General features: G+C 53.6%; 1 protein-coding gene across 1 annotated transcript; it reads right to left on the reverse strand.

The window, feature by feature from the left end:
- Nucleotides 1-1973: 1973 nt before the first annotated feature.
- LOC119090060 (protein trapped in endoderm-1) lies at nucleotides 1974-25915 on the reverse strand. Its single transcript, XM_037212854.1, has 5 exons — nucleotides 25476-25915; nucleotides 8244-8364; nucleotides 3912-4102; nucleotides 2412-2817; nucleotides 1974-2075 (listed from the first exon to the last, which is right to left on the reverse strand). The coding sequence occupies exons 1-5, from the start codon at nucleotides 25913-25915 to the stop codon at nucleotides 1974-1976; spliced, it is 1260 nt and encodes a 419-aa protein (XP_037068749.1).

Raw genomic sequence — 25915 nt, forward strand, 5'->3', positions numbered from 1 at the left:
CTCCATTTAGGCGGATTCAGAGGGGGCGACGGCGAGATTCGAGCGTGATTTGCATCAACGGCAAGGCCGATCAAGGCAGTCTTGATCTTCTTGAAGCTTTTAAACTGAACTGCACGTCGTGATCATCATTCAGTCAGTCAAAGTGTTTTATTCTTACGAAAACATTCACAAAAGCGATGGATATAACAATATGAAATAAATATGGCACACCATCTGCATTCGTCACATAAGATGACGAAGCAAAGAGAGCGACACTTAATCCCTTTCCCACACCACACATGGCATCACACCTTTGTCGGAGGACAAGTCACTTGGCAGCTCCATGAATGTGTAAGGTTGGAACATTGCGGTGCGGCGAAGCCGCTGGAAACTGTTGCATCTTTCAAAGTCAAAATTTTATGGTACCATGTAGAGCTGACATTATCGGCAGTATCTCAAATATATGCAGGGCGGTTGGAAGTCCAAAATGGCCAAAGGTGGGAAATATATTCGGCTTCTAGCCGTTATAAGTTTTTTAGCATCAAAGCTGGTGAAAGCCAAAAGCCAAGTGTATTTTCGTGTCTCGATCATTTTGAACTTCCGACCATAGAGCTAATTGTTACCACTTAACTGGATCAAAACGCCAATATTAGAACTGATCCCCGCAAAAATGGCGTTGTCAACACTGCAACTGCCAAACCACGTTCTTTGGCCAGGCGAAAGCATGACGAGGGGTTTAAAGTCGCTTGCCCACAGACCTGCTGAAGACAGACCTGGCCTCGAACTGAGACGTAAGCTGGAGCCGCTATTTCGAAGCGCACTCCCGGCTGGCGCACCAAGGCCGTACCCTGGTGAGGACCAGGACATCAGTGACGGTGAAATGCAACTTTTTGTGCCCCTTCCCTAATCCCAATAGCCGACAAACCATTTCCACAACCTCCCGTTCTTTTGTACTGAGCACGACGGTTCGCTCGCTTACAAACAGTGGTATTCAGCCGCTGGAATACACAACGATATACATACACATGTCCTCGCAGCGAGCAAGGCTACACTAGCTCTACACACACGGCTGGCAATCCGCTTCGGAACGCGCGCAGGAAAGATACGGATGACTGGCGTGCCTACGGCGGCGAGCCAGCGCCATGGAGATTCAGCGGGCTGCGTTAAGGCTGCTGGTTAGTGGGCACTCTCCGGAGCGAGTTTACTCAGGTGACCCCGAGCTCCAGAGACCAGCTGCATGCACGAGGTCCGATCACGCGCGTCCTTGTTATTGTTATCGGGGGCGACTGTATCTCATTGCTGACGAGGAATTACGACCTACCTGGTGGCAGATGTGCTTAAGACGCTTGGGACATCAAAAAGGGAGCTAATCTGGTGGTTTCCCGTGTTGCGTTCTTGCACATTGGCCACACCTGGACCATCCAGATAACACACACAGTAGATCTCGCTGAATCGCGCTTGTTGTGGACAACGAATGGAATATTCGCCGATACGCACTTTTCACGTCTTAATGTGACAAAGATGCTTATCATAAACACGAAGAATGGTGACACGTCAAATCACGTACACCTCAATGTGCGTAGCTGGATGCAATGGCGGCAGTGCATTATGGATCAGTACTGTGCGTATGGCCCTGGAGATCAGCTGTGCAGTGTTGGCGTAGTACAAAACAGAATCATATTGCCCGCATAACATCACATGCACGTGCACGTGGGAGTGCCCACTCCCGGGGTGGTGCGCATGTCCTCAATGCCACTTAAAAAATAACACAACACATAACACAACCATGAACCATCTACAACAGCTGACGTGCGCCACGCACTCATGATAGCACCAGTGAGCATTCTCCTGCGTCGAATGGCCACGTGAAGCCCACGCTGCCCACCAATCGCAGCAAACTACCTCGTAAATCTATCCGACAACGAGCGAAAAAGACAGCCCGCCATTACTTCACAACCGCGCCAGCCCGCTGGCTTCCGCAGGCCGTAACGTGTTCACAGAGTCATGGAGCGTTTCCTGCCGGTGCCGGGCGCCGCCGCACCCGCGCACCGCTCACCCCCCGGCGCCTGGCGCGCGCTGCTCTCGCCGCAGAAGCGCTGGCGCGCGACGCGCGTCTCCAGCTCGGCACCGCCGCGCCGCCGGTCGAGCTCCAGCAGCGACGCGCTGCGCGTGGCGGCGGCAACGCGACCACGCTGCTCCAGCGGCAGACTGCGCCGGCGGCCAGCCAGACGGCGGCGCGGCCGCGCGCCACCCGCCGCCGGCCGCGGGGCGTCGGCCGAGCGCGACCGCCTCAGGCGACGTCGCTGCTGGCGCGGAGGGCCGACCCGGCGCGCGCACGCGCCGCTGCCCCACAGCGGCGCGCCGTCTTCGGCCCGGCTGGAGGGTGAGGTGCCGCTAGTCGTCGCCTGGCTGCTGGTCGCCACCTGACTGACGAGCGAGTCGGTGTGCTGGAGTTGCCGGGACAGAGGGCTGAAGCTGCGCGTGGACAGGGTGTGGCCGGTGATGGTGGTGATGGCCGTGCTCTGCCGCACCTGCCAGCTCACCGGCCGCTTCAAGATGCGCTTCAGCGGCGGTATCACCTCCGTCAGGAAGATGATGTACGCCTTGCGGTAAACGCCGTTGCTGACGACGTAGATGATGTTGTTGCAGCAGTACTGCAGCCAGTAGATGCAATAGCAGATGATGGAGACGTACGGCCGCTTGTTGTACGGGTCGGCGACGTTCACCACCGTGATGGGCAGCACACAGATGCAATAGGTGACAAAGACGACGAATATCATGCGGGATGTCTTGTCCTCTCGCGTTTTCAGCAGGGCTTCCACGTGTTCCATCCGCTGGCTGGAACGATGCGCACATGGCCGTGAGTTTCATAAAACATTCCTGCGCTTTCATGCACACGCGTTAGATGACTCTAGGAAAGCATTTCGTAAGGACGGTGCACCTTGCAGCTGGAACCAGGGTGGTCTGCACGTTCTTTTTGGAAATGGTTGTTTGTAAAATAAGTGGGTTTAGCTAAACAGCCAAAAATCGCGTGAGGCCTAGCAGACTCACAGAATCGAGGAAGATGAAACAAATTGCACAAGGAATGAAACAATAAAGTGGAGCACGCGTCGCACATGTCAAATTTGCAACAAACACATATTATCTATGCTGAGTCTCATGCACAACAGCGAAATTGAAATGTTAACCCATTTGGTGGGTACTGTTGGCACGACTGTAGCGCTGGCCGGCTTCCAAGCTGACGCAATGGTAAGCAGGAGAGGCTGGAGTTGTTGTGCAATAGAAGCCTTATAATAGCAATCGTAGCGTACGTTGCATTATGTAACGGCCGGCTTTCCTCGGTGGGCTTCCTGTGTAGTTGGTGAGTTAGCATTAAACGGCTGCCATCTGTTTCAGTCAGGTAAGACGCGTTGCCGCCCTTGTGGACCGTGACAGCACAGAGTGTGGGCCCAGTTTGTGGACAGTACACCAATGTTTGGTTTTCAAATTCACTCTGCCTTCGAATGCATTCTGCTTTCAAATGCATTCTGTCTATGTTTTTTGTGGGGTTAATGCATTGCTGTTAGTCGTTGCAACGCCCATGAATTCCTGCACATGTAGCTTCCCATTCCACTAGATGCCACCCTCTGTTGAAAGTGGGGTCCGAGGAAGCTCACTAGGATGCGAGCCAAACCTGCAAATCCGTCGCTCTGCGGACAGCTGTCCACATCTTTCGGCCACAAAAAATATCTTACACCTCAGTCCGCTAAAGCGCCAGCAAGCACTCACCCCAGGTTTTGTCCTTCTGCAGTGCTCCTTGCCTAGGCTCAGTATGGTAAGCCCAAGCGAGTCCCATGCGGCCAGTGACTCCTCACTGACCCTCGCGCGGCACTCTTGCGCACGGACACCCCTCCACCAGGAGCTCAGCCGGTGCTCGCGCGCGCGCCACTCACTGTTTGGAGCTCCGCAGAATGGTGCGGCCCGACTGCTTGACCTTGACGAAGATCAGCGAGTACGAGACGAGGATGACCGCGCACGGGATCGACCACGAGATGAGGAACCAGTCGGTGCGCGGCTGACCATTGCCGTCCTTCAGGAAGTCGCACTTGCGCGTCAGGTTGTTCCACCCGTATTCGCCGTACACCTGAGGCGAGGCCAGCGCGCGGGGGTGAGGCTCTGGCGGTGCGGTGACGCCGTCCTCCGCTGGGAAACGCCGCATTGCGACCTTATGAGACGACGCCGTCTAACACGGACGAATGGCGCCTGACGTGGGCCTAATGGTGTAACGAAAGGTCAGTCGGTCGTCCTTGTGAGTGGTTATGGCGGAGGGTGCATGCCTGCAGAGCGGGGGGGGGGGGGAGGGGGAGGGCCCGGGTCAGGCCGTGCGTCGCGCGGAAAGTCCCGACCAGTGGTGCCGTGTCACACCCCCGAGCGGAGGTCAGGGCCGAGCCTGCGCGCGAGAGTCGGCGGGCAACCGTCCAGCGGGTGTTGGACGTCAAACGTTACATGGAACTCGCTTGTCTCCATCCGGCGCACGCCGTCCTCAACGCGTCGAACATCGTTTAAGGCCTGTCACCCGACACGCGGAGTACGTCACCGGTTATCCGTCACGCGGGGTACGTCACCGGTTACCCGTCTCGCGGGGTACGTCACCGGTTACCCGTCTCGCGGGGTACGTCACCGGTTATCCGTCACGCGGAGTACGTCACCGGTTACCCGTCTCGCGGAGTACGTCACCGGTTATCCGTCTCGCGGGGTACGTCACCGGTTATCCGTCTCGCGGGGTACGTCACCGGTTATCCGTCTCGCGGAGTACGTCACCGGTTATCCGTCACGCGGAGTACGTCACCGGTTACCCGTCACGCGGAGTACGTCACCGGTTACCCGTCACGCGGAGTACGTCACCGGTTACCCGTCACGCGGAATACGTCACCGGTTACCCGTCACGCGGAGTACGTCACCGGTTACCCGTCACGTGGAGTACGTCACAAGCTACCTGTCATCTTTGGATATGCCCCGACATCACAATCCTGGAATGATGGTGCCGCTCGTGTCGGTCGACGCAAGTTACCCGTCACCTGTCACACATTACTTATCGCACGTCACATGCCATTCACCACATGTCACACATCACATGCCACCTATCACATGACACACATCACACAACACCCATCACATCACGTCAATCGCTCACCGCCCAACATCCGTCACCTATCGCTCGCCACACGCTATTGGGCGGTAATGTCAGGCGCCCGTTCGGCGGCCATCTCTCATGCAAATGCCGTCCCAGTGCGCCGCGCCGCGCTGTGGGCGGACGTCGCTGACACCTGGACCCCGCGCAGCCTACAAAGCGGGACCTCATGCATGATTACACCCCACGCGCACTGCCCCACCCTCTCCCCGGCTGTGCCGGCGAAACAGTTTCGCGTGATGTGATGCGTCTTTTCGGCCGCTGGAAGTAAGGCCACACGCGTGGAATGGGAGAGGGAGGAAAAACGGCTGTGTGTGTTGGAGACTTTCCTTTAATGACGTGAGCTTGACGGGCGAACGGAAGCGCTAAATGAAAATAAAGTCGCGTTTTCTCGTTTTGGTACTTCACTGACTCATTTTCGGCCTCGGGGGGTGAGGAACTGGGGAAAGGTAGTGAACCAGGATTGGCTTCAAAGCAGGGGTACCGTTATCTTGAATAAAGTACCATAATTATCATTTGATTGATAACTTAACAGATGATACTACGTAAATAATCATTTTCTCAAACAGTAAATAAGATGAATGGTTGTTCAATATGCCTAGTCAAAACATGCGAAAACCTTCCTCATTTCGAAACAGCATCACTCTAGAATGTGTTTGAGGAGGATTTGGCTTGGTACCGCTGAACTCATCACACCTGCCGTGCCGAAATGTTCAGACATTGCCCTTCGTACCGTGATGTTGATCTGGATGCACCTGTTTGCCGGGATTCAATCTCACTATAGATGTTTGGGTATGCTGTGTTCTTATGCTTTCTACGTCAGTCTCCTCGTAATACTCTTAAACCAAGAGATTGTGACTGGATTTTTGAAATTAATGCATCATCCACCCGGCTGGCCTTTTCTAGAGTCGATAAGAGGATGCCGCAACTCGCGAATATTGGGCAATACTATGATTTCAGGTTTCTGAGGTTGATGGGAAGCCGTTGGCTGCCTCTTATCCCGCAGACAGGGGCTTGCCGCTTTTCAAACCCGCTGCTGAACACCTTAAAGAAGGTTCAAACTATCTAAGGTACAGAGGCACCTCGTCCCTCCCAACAGTAAGCTTGTTCAGCTATGACTTTGCAACTAACAGCTGATCATTTAATGACATTTCGTTCCAACACACGGTTATTCGGAGCATTCGGGCAAAAACTGCGCTGCGACGTTCAAAGGATAGCTTGATGAAGTTCACCTCGAAAGATCTTCTCATGACTTTATTAGTTTTGCGAAGCTATGCAGTCTACTAGAAGTGCACACTTGGCAGATAAATGTACGCGCTCCGAATTCTTTCGCACAACGCTCCAAGGCAGTCATGAGTTATAAAACATTGGGGTGGCATTGAAAACTTCTGGCGCGATCATAATATCGCCCACGAAATCAAGCGCACAAAAGAAGATCAAAGGCCCGGGCGGCTAGGAGGCCGAAGAAGATGGGAACATTAAAACCGTCTGTTGATAAAGTTACTTGCCTGAAATGAGAAACAAACCATCCAGATAGCAGCGGCGTTGCGACCAGCCGGCCCCTCATGTTGTTGATTTGACCAGGACATCAAAACCCCGAGAGAAACTTTTTAGACCCTGAGTCGTCCGAAGCCCAGAAAAAGACCGTAAGCACCAGCATACATTTCTTCATGCGCATATAATTCCTCTGTGAAATGTCTAATGGCCTCTCAAACGTTTTAAAGATCCAGCGGGCCTTAACCAGGCATACGGCATTACAAGGACTCCAAGGGTGCTTTGACCTCCCTTGCAAAGGTGACACAGTTGCAAGGGAGGTCAAGGAAGGTGGAGACAACCTGGCGTCTCTTAAAATGGACAGACCCAATATAATTTGTACAGAGATGGCCATGTGATACATACCGAGAGTTATAAAACAGACGACCGGGAGGGTTTAATAAACCGAAAAATATGCGGCGTCTCTCTTTTAACACCAAAGTCTTTTTAACTTTAATGAGTGAATGCTCGAGGTACAGACTAGCTTCAGTCTGCATCAAAACCAATCCTGATTTCCATAAAGGTCATGCGATAGTAAAACACCACTCGCTCTAGACACTGGGAAGGCAACTCGCAAGCTGGAGCAAATCTTATCCTATGGGCGGCCCTGAGTCGCCTGAGGTTATCCACTCCTGCTTTGTGGGTAACGGGTCACACGTAACGCGACGAAAAACCTTGGCGAGTGGCACCGGTCCAGTGCTGACCTACCCCGGTCCAGTGTTGACCTGGCGGGGCAAGTTCGCAACACGGCGCCCGGAGCCAGATAACTAATCGAAAGAACTACCTACAGAGGAGTCCCATCGTTCACCACCGTGGGTGGCGGGGGCCCTGCTAGTCCAACGAAGCCGCCGCTGCGAACCCTGTTGTCATAGCGTCCGACCGGGAAGTTGATCCAACACATTGCACTGTTTGCGCGCCACACAGATTGGCGCGCAATCACCGGCGCCACGCATCTCGTTCCAGGTAACGCCGGGTCCGGGCGTCCCGTCTCTCCACATACGATAGCAAGGCAACAGAGGACTTTCCAGGCTGTGCCATGGAAGCACAACACACACACACACACACACACACACACACACACACACACACACACACACACACACACACACACACACACACACACACACACACACACACACACACACACACACACACACACACACACACACGCACGCACGCACGCACGCACGCACGCACGCACGCACGCACGCACGCACGCACGCACGCACGCACGCACGCACGCACGCACGCACACACACACACACACACACACAACACACACACACACACACACACACACCACACACACACACACACACACACACACACACACACTGGACGGCTGCGTGTACACAGGCTCATATAGAATCAGGCGGACGCGGGGCGTTGGCAGGGAGAGTAACGAACGTATCCCCCAAAAAACAGACAAGGGCGGGAGCGATGTTCAAACATGGGGGACGGTGAACCCCAACTACCTACCGACGCGGAATACGACCCTGCCTCGATGCGAAACACCCTAGGGGAATGTGAGCGCGCAAACTAACGCGTGACGGTTCCGCACCTGGAAGAGCGAGAGGCCCTGCGTCAGGAAGCCGTACAGCCAGATCAGGGCGATGATCACGTAGCTCTTCCAGCCGCCGAAGATGCGCCCCTTCCATTTGATGCTCAGTAGGCAGACGCACCTGGAACGGAGTAACGCGTCACCCTCAGCTGGCCGGTCGAAGCGCCGTTGTGTCAGAGCCAGAGGCAGAACTTCGAGTCACTGACTAACTGAGCCACAGTTAACGCAGAGGCAGCTGAGTCAGTGCACAGGGTCGCCAGCTAACAGAGCGGTAGAGCACGTGGGCACTGACCACCGCAGAGTCGGAGCACGGCGACATCAGCGCGGAGAGCAGAGGGAAGCACAGGAGTGGACGAGCACACGAGTGGAAGAAAGCACGGCGAGGAGAGCACAGGAGTGTAAGAGCGGGACAGAACACATGACCTCGCGCCGTCACCTGGGGACAGCACAGTGTGAACCGCTGCAAACGGGTCGAGAACGCCCCGACCATAATCGCCCCCGCTGGCGCTCCGCTGGCGCTCCGCTGGCGCTCCGCTGGAGCATCCAGCTTCACGCGGCTGTACTGACCCCGAACGAGCAGAGCCGCTGCTTATGCTACCACACATGGTCGGAACACCATGCAGGTAGACCAACGGACCATCCCGCGCTATTACATCTGATCGCTAGACCATGCCGGGAGACCGCCGGGAGCGGCTGCGGCGGGTGCAGGAAGACCAACGGACCATCCCACGCTATTACATCTGATCGATAGACCATGCCGGGAGACCGCCGGGAGCGGCTGCGTCGGATGCAGGAAGACCAACGGACCATCCCACGCTATTACATCTGATCGATAGACCATGCCGGCAGACCACCGGGAGCGGCTGCGGCGGGTGCGAGCCCGAGTCCCTCGTGCGGGGCCGCGAGCACGCGATCGGGGTTCGAGGGCGTGTCTGAGGCTAATGCGCGACCTGGCACGGGTACCAGTGCCAGGTGGCGACATCCAGGTTAGACCTCCAAGTACCGGCTCTGGGGCTCTGGTGTGGACGAACGCTCTCAGGCTCGCCTCAGGCCACCGGCGAAGGAGAGGAATGAGTAAACCCAGCCCAGCCCAGAGCGTGGCCAAGCGAGCGATGGAGGCTGCTCCAAACTTGTGCCGAAGTCAGTTACCCTAGAAGTACGCGGCCCACGTGGCGTGACAGAGCCGCTGCTTGTCAACTGCACGCGGCGTCGCCGCGGCAACGCGAGCCACTGTATCCGATACTTTTGTACACTTACGCCGACAGCCTTTGCACCAGTAACCATTTTTACTGGGAATTGGTCAAGTCAAGTGGTAACGACGCCGCACTCCTCAGCGGTCACACAAATACACAACTAAGTTACTAATGTTACTAAGTAAGTTACTAAGTTACGCAGTTACTAAATACACAACTAAGTTACTAATGAATTGTGTCGTCGGGCTAAAAGAGCACATCCCAAAATATCTGAAGGTATGAACGGTCGAAACGTATCTATGTCGCTGTTACATCCAAAGAAACATTCCCTATTCCAAAAGCAAGACCCCTAACCAATCAAGTCGCAGTAAGGGTTCTTTATGACTTGATTTGACCCCTGCTGGACAAATTCATGACTACGTTACTGCCTGCGCAGCCATTTTTCTACTATATTTTGCTGTTAAGACATCCCGTCGGTATATGCGCTACACAACTGGCTCGCCGCCAATCAGGGCACACACTGAACACGCTGCACAGCGCGCGCTCACGGCAACGACGTCGAACCCCTCACAGCACGCACAGGCAACTATCCGCACCAAAAACAGGGCGATCGCCGACGCTTTTATAGCCTGAGTGAACGTCCACGTGCCCGCTGATGACCGCTTTCAAGGAGGTTTCCCCGCAATTCACGATGGAAGTGTCTCGTCACGGCTGCAAAGGCGCTCCCACTACCGCGCAGTCCCATCGGTGGCCGGTCTGCTGTCACGCTGCCAGAGCAGAGGACACAGCTGAAGTGTGCAGCAGTAAACTCACGGAGAGGTGCGGAAGATTTCCGTCGTTCGCAGCTTTGTATCAATGTTTCGACGGAGTATTCAGCGCTTGCGGGTGTTCTCTAGGAGCAGCCCACTAAACTAGTTTGGCTCTTAAATAAAAGTAAGTTATAAAAAAGCGTTCCACATTTGTATGAGTTTTAAACTGAAATAGCCACCCCGAAGACCTTTCGATGCTGTTCACAGCCCTGCCCTTCTTGAGACCTAAACCTCTCTAGTGTCTGAGCTATATGCCCGCGAAAATGGAAAGAACATTTGAGGAGAGCGTTTCAAAAACACCTTGGCACTCATGACGTCATAATAACGTCATTCAAATTTTGCCAATTCTTAAGTCACGCGGCGATCAAGATAAAAATGTAATGGCCAGTTCATTCATATCTGCCGTTCGCGAACACGATTTCCAGTCATAATGGCCGTCCATTGGCTCTCAGTCAATGTTGCGCGAGGCACGATGACGTAATCAAACAAAGACGCATCGAGGAGCATATCTACTTAACAGAGGAATTGTGGTGTCTAGAGCAGCATTTTCTGCTCGAACGTACACCACTAGTTATCAGTGAGCTGGCCTCTTCATATCTGATGTTTGCTTAAATATCTTCGAATGAGGAACATTCCCTTTGAAGGCTATACTTCACTCATTACCTTGGCAAAGCTGCGCAAAGCCTCCATACATGGTTGTGTGATTGGCAAGCCGTCTTCAAACGGCCCGAATTAATTCCCTTCAACGCGACGTCGGTGGCTGTGTACACAGACCAAAGGTGGCGGCGCCCAGTGCAGCCAGGGGCATCCCGTGCCAGACAAACGAGGCACCTCTGTTGATAAAGCGCCCGCTGCGCCACTCTAAAGCGCCCGCTGCGCCACTCATGTTTACTGACCCGAGCGTGGCGATAGCCAGCCATGACTCAAATGCCGCCACAAGCAAAGGGTTCGGCGATGAGGCGACACCCACAAAAGCACACACTCGCCCGGTGGGCACGCTATCCAAAGCGGCTCATCGCGCACTTATCAGGACCTGAGGCGGGAGTGAGCGCATCGGGGTCACGACCTCGAAGGGACGTTGAAAAAACATGGTTTCGGAGAGCGTATTTTGTGGCGAGGGAAGTCGTTACACGAGTGAGTTTTACAGTACTGGAAGTTTGCTCCCGGGATGTTATGTTGCAGCTGTTCTTGGCGTTGATTAGTGTGTGCAGCGTAAATCGGGACTCGGGAGTTTGCACAGCGGAGTTATACAGCAGCATCCACCTGTCACGCGACGTACCTTGACGTAATGCACCTGGATAGAGCGTTGTGAATTATCTAAACCAATTTGATTCTTCACAACGCTAACTTTCTCTTTCAGTGTGGTAACAACGCCCACTTGTACGTTAAACCCGACTTGACTTCAATCATCGATCTGTCCATATGATTGACGCCAATCAACAACAAGACCCAGATCCCAGAGCCGAGACCGGCATCGAACGGCAGCAAACGATCTGTATGAATGACACCACGAACCGCATTCATATGTCTGTGGCGGCTTTGAGCTCAGTCCCAGGCCGGGTGCCAAGTGGAGCCCCACGTGTGCGCTGCCTGTCTGAATGCCTCGGGATACCGCGAACCGCGCTCAAGTCTTTTCATAAGCGATATGCAAGCTTGGTTGATTTTGTTTGGTTGATTGGCTAACATGGTTGTCGGCTCGTACACTTGCAGATGACGCTTGTCGGCTGATGCAGCAAATGTACATCTTTTGACGTGTTGACCTACTGCATTTCTTCGCGCCATACGGGTCGGTGTATTTGGATCCAAAAACATCCAATGGGTTCCGAGAGCTGGAACGAAATGGCCGGTTCCGCATTCAAGGACAAATGTGTATAGTTACGACAAAGAAAGCTGACACCTCGTCAACTAGACGGGGAACACACACAATGCTCTTCTGATAAGCAAAAATTGGTATTAATGGTTTATTTACATCGAACGTTAAAGTCGGTCCATCCTCATTTGTCTGATTTGTTTGCTTGAGCTCTCCATTCAACCAGACATCCGAAATAATGTGATTAATCAATGTGAATGTTTGTTCACGTGACGGCGAGCACCGCGATTCCTGAGATGCAGCAAGAATTCAAGCGAACTGCAGGCCCAGTTATACCAGAAATAGCAGCTTAGACATCGTTCACGAGATCTGCATTCAAGGTCTCTAGCATGAGAATCTGGATCACACTGAGCATGACCTACTTCTGGCGACGAATCTGGGTCGGCTGACAGGGACGGCGACCGCTGCCACTTTTGCATTTCTGGGCCCGCGGTGGGGCATGCTATGGATGAATAGGGCAATAAACACTTCATTTTTCGCTCCGCTGATGACGGCCAACTGAGCTCGGCCACCCATTCATCTCTGCACGACACGTCATGAACGAGCTCCTTGCCTTATCGTCAACCCATTTCGTCGCACGTAACGCACACTCAAAACCCACCGGCACATGAGAAAGAAAATGAATTGCTCCCGCTCCACCATCTCGACCACGCAATGTCGCCAATCACGCATACACGCGTTCGCACCGGCGCCCATACAGTCTTTTCCTGATGTATTGCCCCTCGGGCTCACACAAAGCAGGAGTTATGTCCTGGTTGCCCCAAATCAGGAGACTAATATTTTACCGGCAACGTCGTCTTTACATCACAATCGCGTACGGATAAAGGAGTTATGGTTACGGGGGAGCCCGATGACGTGCCCTGTCGGCTTAGAGCTATTATGGCGCGGTCAGTCCCGTAACAAGCTCAGTCCGCGCTAAGAGCTGTCTACCCCGCTGCGGCGACGGGCTCACTTTGGCGCGAGCGAAAGCGTGCTGCGCCTACCTTGATACGGCCGGCGGACCGTATGGACAGGATGTATGTAATACGCACGAAGCGTGCCGATAGCGGACTGCTATCGTTGCACAAACGTTGCGCAATCCAATTTTGGCGCACGGAATGAGATGATAGATACAGTAATCTGTTTGCGCTGGCCATGACATGTCGGTTGGGTTGTGAACATATGTGCTCGAGTTGGATTCCCGTGTTTTTCGCCAAGTTGCTTCACGTACTCATACATTTCATACCTTCACTCAGATATTCGCTGTGGCCATATGAGATTCAAAATGATGCGAAGCACCTTCGTCCGGGGGTGAAGGCTCTGAAGGCAGTTTTAATAGTTTAGAGCTTGTATATACAGTCTAACAAGCTATACATGTAGCATGTCTCCTTTCATTCACTTCCACTCAACCGTCATACCCCAAACGCCTCGAAAGATCATTAGCCTCACAACTCATCCTAACTGCAAACAGTTAAGATGGGTTGTGAGACTAACGATGCTGTGACATGACTACCATGCTGTGCAAATAAATACGATGCCTTGAGAAATCCCGGCCACGCACTGAGTACCGACCCGTGAACACGACAGAAGGGGCATCGACTTTCAACGTCAATGAGCGCTGAATGACCGGAGGCGTGACGTCCATACCAACGTGCATTCAATCAAGCGGGCTTAAGACGCCCGGCGTGCTGGTCTAAAGCCCTGACGGAAGCCATCACTGGACCGTTATGGCTGGCGTTATTGCTTTGAATTTGGAGTGTTTTTAATGAAATTTGGGATCAGGAAAACAGCGACAGGTCTGCCTTCTTCCCTCGCCTTCAGCGGTCATATGACGGCGAGGGGCGTCACTCCGTTTAAGTCGGAGATGCAGAGAACCATACCGCACCGCGGTAGTTACAGAATGAGTCGTGACGCCCCTGTCAAGAGCTAGAAGCAGCAATATTAACCATGCGAATCACAATGCTTGCACCTGCGCCCTTGCACCCTTATTACACCCTGGAAGCATCAATAATGACCATGCGGATCACAATCCTACTCCTTGCACCCTTACGGCAGCAACGCGAAGAGCGGAAATAAGTTGTCTGTTTACCTGCAAGACAGACGGCGGTTGTTTCCATGAGCCTGTTTGTACTCAGCTACTCCAGCTATAAAACAGCTTCCCCGGCTTTAAAAAACGGCCTAACATAAATATTAATATTCCCGGGAGGAAAAACATCGACAGATTGTTCCACGCTGGCGCCACCTGTCATGGCTGCTGTGTGGTTGTGGAGTTAGTCCCCCACGCGCGGAACGCGCGGAACGGCTGCGATTTTGGAGCCTGATTAGTGAGAGATCAAAGTTCAAGTGGGGTCTTTCGAGCACGAAATACCGCACCGTGTACCCGCAGCCGCTTGATAAGCAAAACATGCCAGATGGTTACCCGTTCTGTCCAGACCCAGCCGACCCGCCCGACCCGCACCCAGCCGGCCGAACCTGGTCATACGGGATCAAAGAGCAGCGGCGCGCGACCCGCCCTGGCCCACCTGGTTCACCCGTGCAAACAGGCAGAAATCTGGCGCCAGGCCGCCAGACATGGCAGCCCATCGGTAGCGTCAGCAGTGCCAGCAGCGCAGAACCACGCGATCTCCCGGCGTTTCGCGGGCGGTAGGGGGCGCGATGACCTTCCAAGCAACGGACTGGGAGGGGACCAAGAACGAGGGGGGGGGATGAAGCGTTTCGCGACGGCGGGCTCGCGGAGCCGCTCGCTTGTGACCGAGAAATAGGGCTAGACGGACAATACTTTTGTGAGCTGTTATCGCTAAGATGGAGTGCAAAACTTGGCTCATGTTAGCTTCGGTCGAACATTGAGGCATTGCCCATCGGTCGAGCTCACCGCAGGACGATGCGTTCGCTGGATCGCGAATGGTTGGAACCTCCATGATCCAAGACTCAGCCTCACGTATCTCAATGAATGAATGAATGAGGAAGTTAGCGCAGACTCAATTGGCTCTAAATAGCCTTGAGCGGCGCGGTCCAAAACTCCAGTCAGGATCATCACAAGAGCTCGTTCTGGATACATAGTGGCCTATTCTTATTCCTCTCACCATGACAGATTTAGTTCGATTTCTGGCATTAATGTTGTATGGGCGCCAGTATAACCGCAAACTAGTAGTGGTTTGGTGCTTAAGTTCACAAACGAAGCGCTCTGCGCTCACAAACCTGCGTAACCTATGAATAACAAATACTCAAAGGTACAAGTGCGTAACGAATAACACGAAAACATGCGCCAACGGCTAGTTAAAGTAGATCAGAGAATGTTCTTCTCATCGACCATGTATGAGCATGCGCACTACGTAATGCGTCACCGTATCCGCTCGTGTCTTGCAAAGCGCAGACCTTAGCAAACGGCTCGACCGAGCCACTGTGTACGCTGATCATCGAGTGCATGGTCGTATCTTGTCAACTTACTCACGACAATGACATACCCAGCCTGAGTAATCTTCGAGTTAAAAACTCGAATGTTCGTTGCCATTCCAAGATGGTACAGTCTGGTATCCGAAATCTGGTGTCCACTTCATATTTACATTTTTGACTGTGAGCTAGGTCGGTAACCGAAATTCATCAAAAGTACACATTTTTTAACCTTACACTTTTTTGGCCTCACGTATACAATAATTGTGAGTAAATTATCTTAATTCTCATTTCATGTGCGTTGTTATCGCTTGAGACTCGTCCAATGGCTGCCAGTGCTTCTTAAGCCCGCCGTCCGCGCAAAGGGTACAATTAATCCCTTTCCGGTGGTCTGTCGCATTGATATAAGAGGTCGTCACGAGGGCACCGGCTCCGTTCTTTCCTCGTCAAATATTGTCGAAAGAAGGCTTTCGCATGGGCTTACACATCCCATTAGATCAGCAAACATTCTCAGGCAGACCGAGGTGGAGCTGAAATTACACATGGCACACACAGTAGTGTACCCAGAATTTATGATCCGAAGGATAGAGTGGCCATAACAAGCTAAATTGACTTGCGGGAAAATGTAGCTGTATAGTTTCCTGGCACTAAATATCCAATCATCCGTATTTGACAGTAATTCGGCGGCGAACAACACAAGGCTTAAAAGAGAAAAAAGAAAGAAGAGGAAGGAGGGAGAGGGAGAGAGAGAGAGAGAGAGAGAGAGAGAGAGAGAGAGAGAGAGAGAGAGAGAGAGAGAGAGAGAGAGAGGAGAGAGAGAGAGAGAGAGAGAGAGAGAGAGAGAGAGAGAGAGAGAGAGAGAGAGAGAGAGAGAGAGAGAGAGAGAGAGAGAGAGAGAGGGAGCGCGGAAGAGAAAGAGAGGGAGATTCCCCGATTGCTTCCCGCTTCCAGCCTGCCACGCAAACACACGGAGGCGCCCTACGACTATTTCGTTAACATTTTGGCTCTGGGCTGCGCATCACGGCGTCTTCATCACCATTTTATCACCAAGCATCTCATAGGTAGCGTCTGACATGCATCGTGGCGGACTGATAGCTGGCTGACTTCTATAATGGCTGAGTTTTGTAATAAATGGATCAAGTGTTCTGCGGGGGAATGCATGTAGGAATCCAGCCGGGCGAGCCGACCTAATTTCATGCTAGCGAAGCGCTGTTATCGGGAATTCAGGTGCCTGCATCCGTCACGATATCAAAGCACTGCAGCCAAATGCTTGTGATTTCGTACTCGGCTTGAGGTGGATTTCGTCAGGTTGAGCGCAGGCTGGGGTCATATCATGATGAGCTCAGCTCAGCTTATCCTAGTCCGGACTTGATCCGATCAGACCAGATCAGTCTGAGAGCAGACTGATTTAGACTTCTTCCCGTGCGGGCCCCGCTCGACTCGAGCAGGTCGATTCGGCGGCGGCCGCTGACCAAGAGAGGAGACCGACCCTGCCGCATCAGAGTCGGCGACGCTCGATATCAGTGCCCGGCTCAACGCGCGCCATTGGGCCGTTTGGCGCCGCTTCAGCCGCCAGGTCGGTCTGGTGTCACGTGATCCGGCCCGTGGAGGGGACGCACCCTCAGCTACAATCCTCCGTTTCGTCATCCTACAAGCTGTCGCCGCGCCATAAACGCACGTGATCTGCGCGGATGGTGCAGGGCCGGCGCTGGCAGCGAAGCGACGCGGATTTTGGGTGCGTTTTGGCCTAGCGACGGTGAGAGTGGGTTCACTTTGAGCCAGTTGCCAGTCGCCAGTCGCCAGAGCCAGCCACGACGCCAGTTGCCGTCGCCAGGTGCCAATTTTTGCCATGCAACGCCTCTTCTAGAAAGCGCCATGCATTAGTGTAAAACGACTGACGCGTGTAGGATACACATGCACGAGCAGCGTTCCCCAAGGGCGTATGTTCATTCGCGTCCGTGCCACCCAAACCGGAAAAGGCAACAAGCTGCTTCCCTTCGTGCTTCCATGGTGCCTCGTGCGCCGGAGCGGTGTTTCCAACCGCCGTGACAGGAAATAGCCTCCGTGCCAACTGGGCTCTGCGACGACCATAACATAGACGTCTCGCTCGCTATCCCTGGACCCATTCCGACGCGGACTGACCCGAGGAGCTTACATAACGCAGACGTACTAATGGCCTATCAATGAGGCACGTGCTCTGTTCTCCAAGGCGTTGCGACGCGCTCGGAGAGCGTCCGCATGGGTGGGGCGCGACTGTGGCGCCTGGACCCTCCATCACGGGTAGACAGGCCTGCTTCGCGCGAGAGCAATGCGGCGCAGCATTCGTAATCTCCGCACTCTGACAATGCCTCGACAAAGCTCCATTGACAAGCCCGTGTTTGTGTCGCGAAGTGACGCGAGCGGTGGAATGGCAACTTCGCGCAAAGCGAAACTGTGCCAGCCAACCAGCGAGGAAGCGACGTCACTAACTGAGCAAAGCCACTCTCGTCTTGACTTTGTTTCCCGACTTCCAGTTTGCGCGCTACCACTGCCTCGCCCGCTTCGCCGCCGCCGCTCCAGACAGCGGCGCGGGCGGCGGCCTCCCGCTCCGTCTTTGTCGCGTCTTTTTCTGCGCACAAAAACGCGGCAGAAGCGGCGCGCGTGGAACCGGCCGGCGGTATTAGCCGGCCACGCACCGCCCCCGATAGCACTGTGTGCGGTGTCAGGGGGCAGCAATAGCCTGTCGGGTGGCGGGGCGCGCCGATAACGACGAGATGACAGCGCGGCGGCTGTCGCCGGGGCAGGGGCGGCGCCAGGCCGGCTGCACAGACGACACGGGCGGTTTCAGGCCGGCTGGACAGGGGGGACAGGACGCTGGGACCATGATATGATCATGTGTAGAGCAGGCAGTTGAGATATGTAAAATGCAAGGCCGATGCTGATCGAATTTCATGCTATGCACGCACGCCCTCGTGGCAGAGTTATGACTTCCATAACGCGTGTTGAACGTTGTGTAGAATTTGTTCATGGGACGTGAAATATAGTGCCGCAGCTGCTGCAGAAATTGATAGCGCGGCTTCCCCATAGATTTCCGCGAACCGCACAGTTTTCACAGCCATTTACTGTGCTCGAGGAAGTGCCCCGGCATCGATATGACGGTTGTGACGCAAAATATCGTCTTGGGTCCAATCTATCGAAAGGGCAATGGGGATTTCTGTGAGTGAAGGAAAAAAGTTGCCATATGGATCGGACGGCTGGTGGCGCGAAAACCGCAGGCCATACGGCGGGGGCGCGGGCGTTTTAATAGCCTGCTCCCTCACGCGCTACGACAGGTCTCATGCTGAATTTGTTCTTTCGGTACCAGCAATGGGAACGACCTTTTCTGCCGGCCTCCTCCCCGCCACCTGCCTGCAGCGGGCAGCAACTACCGGATCGTGTAGCTCGCACGCACGCACACACGCACGCGCGCACGTACGTACGTACGCATATCCATATTCTGATCCTGGCGCGTGCGCCCGGCTTCGCAGTGCACCAGTCTCGCTACGTCGGCGTCGGCGCGGCCGGCCGCTCCGCCGTCGCCAGCGGCGCTCCCGCTCGACCGCTGAGCACGCGCCATTAGTCCGAGCGCGCGCGGCACCGGACCGTCACGGGACTTTCGCTGCACGGAAGCAGTACCTAGCACTCGGAAGCCGGCACTAAGCCCGGCGCCGTTTTGAGCGCTCGTGACTCGCCAGCCTGGACCGTTATCGTCGGACACGGGACAGGCTGGGGCCCGGTTGCTGGGGTTTACTGCAGGCAAGGTCATCGCGGCGGGCGTTTAAAGTGGGGGTAAATGGGCCAAACTCACCACTTTTCGGAAAAAAATGAACGTTGAAACTATGGCGATGTTCAAAAATTTGTTTCAAAAGTGGGTGCTCTCACTCCTTCCCAAGACCCCTGTGCCCCTTGTCACCACTGTCAGGGAAAGCTACGCTTGAATGCCGTTGCAGAACATGCTCGGAAATGTGAAAAGTAAGTGGTCGCTAGGAACAAACATCAACACAATTTGGTGTCAAGTTCCGAGATCTCACGCGCTCGAATTCATTCATTCGTTGTCTCTCCGTTTCAAAATGGCCCCACCGTTATTTGCTCGTGCCCATCCAATCCCGCGGAAGGGACTGTGACGACTGCGAATTAGTCAGACGACACCACGCAATCATGCACCTGGCCACGAACAGGCCAACGACAGCCAGAGGGCACCGACGTCCAGCTCGCCACCGACGCCGACACTTCATGCAACTCCCTCAGGCCCCCTGGAAACGGCCGGGGGTACGTCCAGATCCGCGAGAGCGTGGCAACAGCGCCAATGGCCACGAAACTCGATTGGTTAGCTCCACTTCTGGGAGCAGTCGCGGCTGGCGGCTGGCGCCGCCTTCACTAATTGCGCGCGGCTGCCGCTACCGCGTCGTTGGTAATCAGTTCGGAACTCGATGGGCCTTCCCCCTCTCCCCCCCCCCCCCGCCACTTAGCCGCTCCACCGGTTCCTTCGCGACGGCAGCTTCGCCCGAGGCCCGCTAGATATCTCTGCTGCAGCCCGGCCACCCATCTACGCAATACATAGCGACGGCGTGCGGCGGTAATGCCGACCATGAGCCAGCCGTACCGGACACGCCAGTGTTTGCCAAGGGCTCATAGCGCTAGCGAGCCTCCACACAGTCAGTGGACGATGATTTCGCGAAATGACGCACGTGCGGGCGTGATACGTGGGGCGGCGGCTGTCCAGCGCGGCGTCAAGGAGGGGAATCCCCGGCGCTCCAGGCCGCTGTGTCAGCACACTCACCCGCGCCCGCGAATGCCACATCTGGTGTCGTTCAGTGTGAGATGGGCGCTTAAGCGAATGCATTGTGACCAGTTCGCTGGTAAAGGCAGCCGATCTGCTTACGTTCGATGTTGCCGCTCAAAGACTATTCCTTACCCCGACAGATTGCTTTCAGGCTAATCTTTCTCAAGCCCTTGGCATCATGCCGCGAAAGCTGTACTCTCAAACTGACACCCTGTTCTGGCACGGCTGCTGAGCATATAACTGGCAGCGTCTCGCTGGTCTGGAGGATTCATCGCAAAATTCAACTCGCATTGCATCGCCGAAAGCATATTCGATGCCCTGAATACAATTCAGTGTCAGGGTGGGGCCACAAGATAAACACTTTAATCAGGGCTGATGACCTTATGAGACCTTCATGTTTTATTATGAAAACATCTGCCTAATCCTCAACTGCATTTTGCGGCACCGATGTATTTAAGAGAGGATTATCCCTTGCAATATTCATGACCTGACCCAAGCATATTCGGAGATACAACAATAGCAATGTAGAAATTGCCAAAATTTGTTCGTGCTGTCTTAAGGGTCAGATATTATGCATACTGTGATGCGGGCGTGGGGCAGGAGGCAGGGATAGGCTCAGTGATGGGGTTTCAAATCGAGATCCGCCTCGTCGAGAACAACGCTTTCAAATATTTGGTCCAAGCCTTTTAATTGGATGCATACTTGTGATCAGCGTCCACGCTTAATAGCGTCCGTTGCTTCAACCCTGCCTCCAGCACCAGACCGTTAAAATCCGGATGAACAACAGAAGTTAGCTTGAAAAGTTTTAAGGGTATGCTCCACATTTCCAGACACGGAAGTAAGCATCAGAAATGATGAAACAAGCTCACTTGTAACTTTTGGTGTACCTGAAGTGGAAAAGGCTGCTCTAGACAACAAAATTTCCCTCTCAGTGCATTGCACCTGAATGCGTCGTTGTTTATTGCGTCACAGAACGTTTGCATAACGCTGACGTGCCGTCAAACTGGCCGTGCGAAATTGCCACCCTAGCGCCCACTTGTAGTAATTCAAACTCACCGAGAGATGACGGGGATGATGCTGAAAGTTTTCGCTGCGCTGAACTTGTTAGCTGCTCGTGTTTTGTTCTTTTCCCGTGGTGTTCTCCCACATTTACCCGTGAGTTTAAAATGTTTTCTGCATACACGCACCCGGTTATGGCGCTTTTCATACGTTGTTTGACTACAAGCCAACTGACGTTGACTTAAGTTGCGAGCCAACTGACGTCCACTATATCCGGAAATCGTGCTCACGGAAGCCGCTATCTGAACAGCTCAACGATAGTATTTTTCCTGGCCTTGAGCGCCGCATGGCCTTTGAGGTGGGATGACAGGATTTTAATGGCGTTGCTATGACGTCATGCACGCCTGAATGGCCTTGAAATAACATGCACGAAATTGTCTGCACCTTTTCGCGGTCGTGTAGCCCGGAAACTAGAGGATGTTAGGTCTCAGGAAGGACAGGGCCATCAACAGCGCCGAATGATCATCAAAATGGTTATTCCAGTTCAAGGCCCATACAAACGTGGAACATGCCCTTAAACGTGCTGCACTGCTCGATGCGGTCCGTCCTGCCCTCTAACGTCACGTTCTCTTTAACGTTAGGTTTAACGTGCATATCACCACACTTTCCTTACCCTAGTTGTGTCCACACTAACTGCACGTGGCATTCTGCCTCCAAGCACAATCAACTTCATCACCTCAAAATGTCCAGCCATAGACGTGGCCCTTCTGGCCAGGAATGGCCGGGCATTTCGCTGGGGTGCCGGCAAAATGCGCATCCAGGTCATGTGCAGCTTTGAAACGAAGGCATATGGAAGTGGGCCAAACAGGCTGTTAGGACACCCTGACTTTGAGGTCATGTCACCGGCAGCCTTCGACGGTCGTCAACCTGATGCCGAGAGAACTCAATATTCATCTATGCAACTGGGTGAGAGCCCATGAGACCCGTAACCTGGCGATAAAAGGAAATGAGGGCCGTGGGTGAACTCCGGCCAAGAAGGCGTCGATAGGTATATTCATTGGGAGTAGTGCGCTTGAGGTTATTTGGTGCCCATGGCTGTTGAGCCATAACGTGCTACTAGCGAGTATGATTGTTGTTACCTGGTAAATGGCCATCCATAACCTTGTCACCTTGCATCTCACGGGACAGAGAGAACCGCCCCAGCTCCGGCGGAGTCAGCATTGCGACTGAATTAAAATAAAATAACATTAGATGGCGTGGCATGGGAAGAGGAGGCACCATCAATTATGCGATAGCAGCCTTTGATCTGATGCGAGGCTCCGCATCAGATTATCTATTATCTTACCTCTTTGACCTACTTAACTCTTATGAACCGTTCACTACACGGGTATCAAAAGCGATCAATGTAAGAGGCGAATCAGCTTCGAATATAAAGTAAGGTTTATATGATATCGCACCCAAGGACACCAAGCCTAAGACAGCCACGATAGCTTTGATAATTGAGGCAGACCTGGTCCCGAGCTTAGCTGCTGATAGGTCAGCAGTAGCGCTGTGTGTTCGGTGGGGCTCGGTGACGTCACAGCACCGTGGGTTCGGTGGGTTCGGTGACGTCACAGCACCATATGTTCTATGGGGTTTGGTGACATCACAGCGCCGTGTGTTCGGTGAGGTTTGTTGACGTCACAGCGCCGTGTGTTCAGTGGGGTTTGGTGACGTCACAGCGCCGTGTACTCTATGGGGTTCAGTGACGTCACAGCACCGTGTGCTCGTTGGAATATAGTGGCGTCACGGTGCCGTGTGTTCGGTGAGGTTTGGTGACGTCACAGCGCCGTGTATTCGGTGGGGTTCGGTAGCGTCACGGCGCCTTGTGTCCAGTGTGATTCGGTGACGTCATATCTTCTGTCCGCCCGCCCGGAGCTAATGCGCTCGGAAAACCGCTCAGATGGCAGCCTTGGCATGCGAGGTGCACTGAGACCGGCGCCTCTCTTTGGACAGCCGCTCGGCTAGCTTCGAAGCCCTCCCCAAACGAAGTTTACGATACCACGTAAGAGCATTTGCTCAGTAAACAGCAGACGGTCAACAGCGTAGGGCACAAAGCTGACGGTCACAGCGCCGGTTCGGGCATTGGGGGCTGCTGCTCCCAGCTCGGGACCAGTGGACAAACACAAGGCTGCAGCAGACTCGATTGTTGCTGTTTTTGTCGCCGGACCGGCGGAAAACAGCTGTGAGATCGATGTCTTTTGTGGATGGCTGCACTCTTCGACACAAAAGCAGGGGTTCGGAATTTATTGCTGGTTTATTTTGGCTTAAGATATACAATGAGGGACCCGGCAGAAAGGCCAGGTGATTGATGCTTCTTTTCTAGACCGGAAAGAGTTTTTTAAAAAATTGGCCTTGGATCACGTTAACATGCATCCAGTTTGAAGAGTTTAAGTTGCAAGGATATGTCTTGATTTAATCTGGTTTGATGTGAACACACAACTATGCAGCATTCCTTGAGACATTGCTCGAGATATCATCAACATGAGTGCAGACAGTCAATATGTTGTAGAGCAGTTATCATGAAGTTATTTGCACAACGACTGGCCTGGTCTATCAACTGTTACTTCATTGAACGAACCACATGTCAGATAGTAAGGATTCACAGGAACCAACAATCATTTTGACATTTTGCAATTCCGAACCATATAGTTCGTAAAATTTTTCAAATCGCCTCATCTTGCAACATGACAGTATGAACTCTCCACTATTCAATAGAAGTTTCCTCCGTATTTCAGAAGCATTTGACCTATCATATTCGTAATGTCACGGCATCGCTTTTGCTAGTAACGTTACGCATCCTGGCGATCTGCATTTTCATAGTTCAGAGCCAAATTGTCATTCTGGCTGCTTGAAAGGAGAGTTCTAGGAACCAGTTATGCCATAACTTCGTCCAACTGCCAAGTGCGATCTAGTTATTCGAGTTTAAAATCCAATTGAAATGGCCATGTTCTCTTCAATGCTCACTTTCCAAAGTTAAACGGCCAACTGCTAAACTTCTGCGATAACTCACAGCCTTGCGTGTCTCATTCGCGGCTGACAGACGGCTCAAGCTGTTGGCTACCCGTACGTGTACACGCTTTAGCCCACAGTATAGTACATTCCATGATTCAGCCTAGCTCGTATGTACGCGGGTTGCGTGAATGAGCTCTACATACACACCCTATTGCTTTTTTCCGACAAAACAATTTTGTTTGCTTTGAGAACAATGGAAATCACTTACTAAACGGTTTGATGGTACATAGATGAAGCATTAAAGAAATTTCACAGCTAGTATCACCTTGTCTTGACTCAGGATGGTTGTCGACATAAACACATCATGGCATTAATATGGGGCATTTACAAACATAAAATTTGCTAATCTTCGGTGAAAAGCATGGAGTGCAAGCACAAGTGCCTGTTCGGAAGAATCTGCGATGGGATCCTATGTTGCAGGTGAACTGGTCAGCAACAATCAATGTCAAAGTGGTTGGCAAGTTGGTGCAAACGGATGCGCTCGAAGCTCGTGGCAAATAACAGTGCGTCAGCTAAGTAGGGTCAGGCAGGAGAGTCGACTGTGCCCAGCGGCAGTGTGTAAGCACAGGATCAGAGCGGCGTGGCTTATTTAATGTGGCGGAAACCCACTTACTAACTACCATCTGTCGGTGAGTACCCAACCGACAAAACTGTCATGCGTTAATATATCTCATGTCACCCTCTCAAAGCCCGCACAAACGATCATTCATCTTCAAAGGAGTGACGGCGCCGTTGAAAGTAGGAATGAATGATGCTAAGCGGTTTTCTTTGAAGCTGTCATCGCAGCGCCGGTTTTACCCCACCAACGTCCGCACGCATGAAGGCCACACATCATCAGCCAGACCAAATCCAACCCAAGACGCTGCTTTAGACACCGGCGGCTCTCGAGCAACACGCGCTACCTATCACAGCGAACTAGATGGTCGCTTCTGTTTCTGATTCATTATACAAGGTGGCACGGCCCGAGGGGCCGTTAAACTGTTCCACGCGGCCGGTGGTCATCGCCACCGTCACCCAGCCTGAGGGCCGCGCCGTAGCTGACCGCCTGACAGGCCCGCTGGTGGCTCCCCAGAGTCGAAACCGTATCGCGGCATGATGCCCTGCCTGCAGAAGACGACAGTGGCCTGGCTGACATACCTGTTGAAGGCGATGCCGGCCAGCGACATCCAGTCTGCGGCGGCGTTGGTGTAGCGCAGCACGCCAGCCAGGGGGCAGGCGAAGCCGTGGGCCGGGTCTCGCCACAAGCTCGGCCGGCTGTACTGCAAATAGTAGAGCGGCAGGTTCACCAGGCAGTACAACAGGTCCGCCACCGCCAGGTTCAGGATGAAGACGGTGGCGGTGCTGTAGCGCAGTCGTTTGACCTCGCGCGGCGCGCGGCAACAGCGGCTGGCGTAGGGCACGGCCGTGAGCGTGAGGAGGTTCCCCACGCCGCCGAGCACGGCCACCATGCAGCAGACGCCCTTCACCATGTCCCGCGCCCAGTCATGCAGGCCGTCGTCGTCGTCGCTGCTGGTGCCGCTGTCGACGTGCAGCGCGGTGGACAGCACCGCCACGGGACCGTTCGCGGCGCCCAGCAT

The sequence above is a fragment of the Pollicipes pollicipes genome, unplaced genomic scaffold, assembly GCF_011947565.3.
Source record: "Pollicipes pollicipes isolate AB1234 unplaced genomic scaffold, Ppol_2.1 Scaffold_3087;HRSCAF=3621_pilon_pilon_pilon, whole genome shotgun sequence".
Classification (NCBI taxonomy): domain Eukaryota; kingdom Metazoa; phylum Arthropoda; class Thecostraca; order Pollicipedomorpha; family Pollicipedidae; genus Pollicipes; species Pollicipes pollicipes.

Bases quoted from the DNA above. Each gene is read 5' to 3' on its own strand.
- LOC119090060 (XM_037212854.1), bottom strand. From the start codon at position 25,915: ATGCTGGGCGCCGCGAACGGTCCCGTGGCGGTGCTGTCCACCGCGCTG. The intron at 8,365-25,475 runs GTATGTCAGCCA...ACTCCGTTCCAG, and splicing joins GCCGGCATCGCCTTCAACAG to GTGCGTCTGCCTACTGAGCA. The intron at 2,818-3,911 runs GTGAGTGGCGCG...GCATCGTTCCAG, and splicing joins ATTCTGCGGAGCTCCAAACA to CCAGCGGATGGAACACGTGG.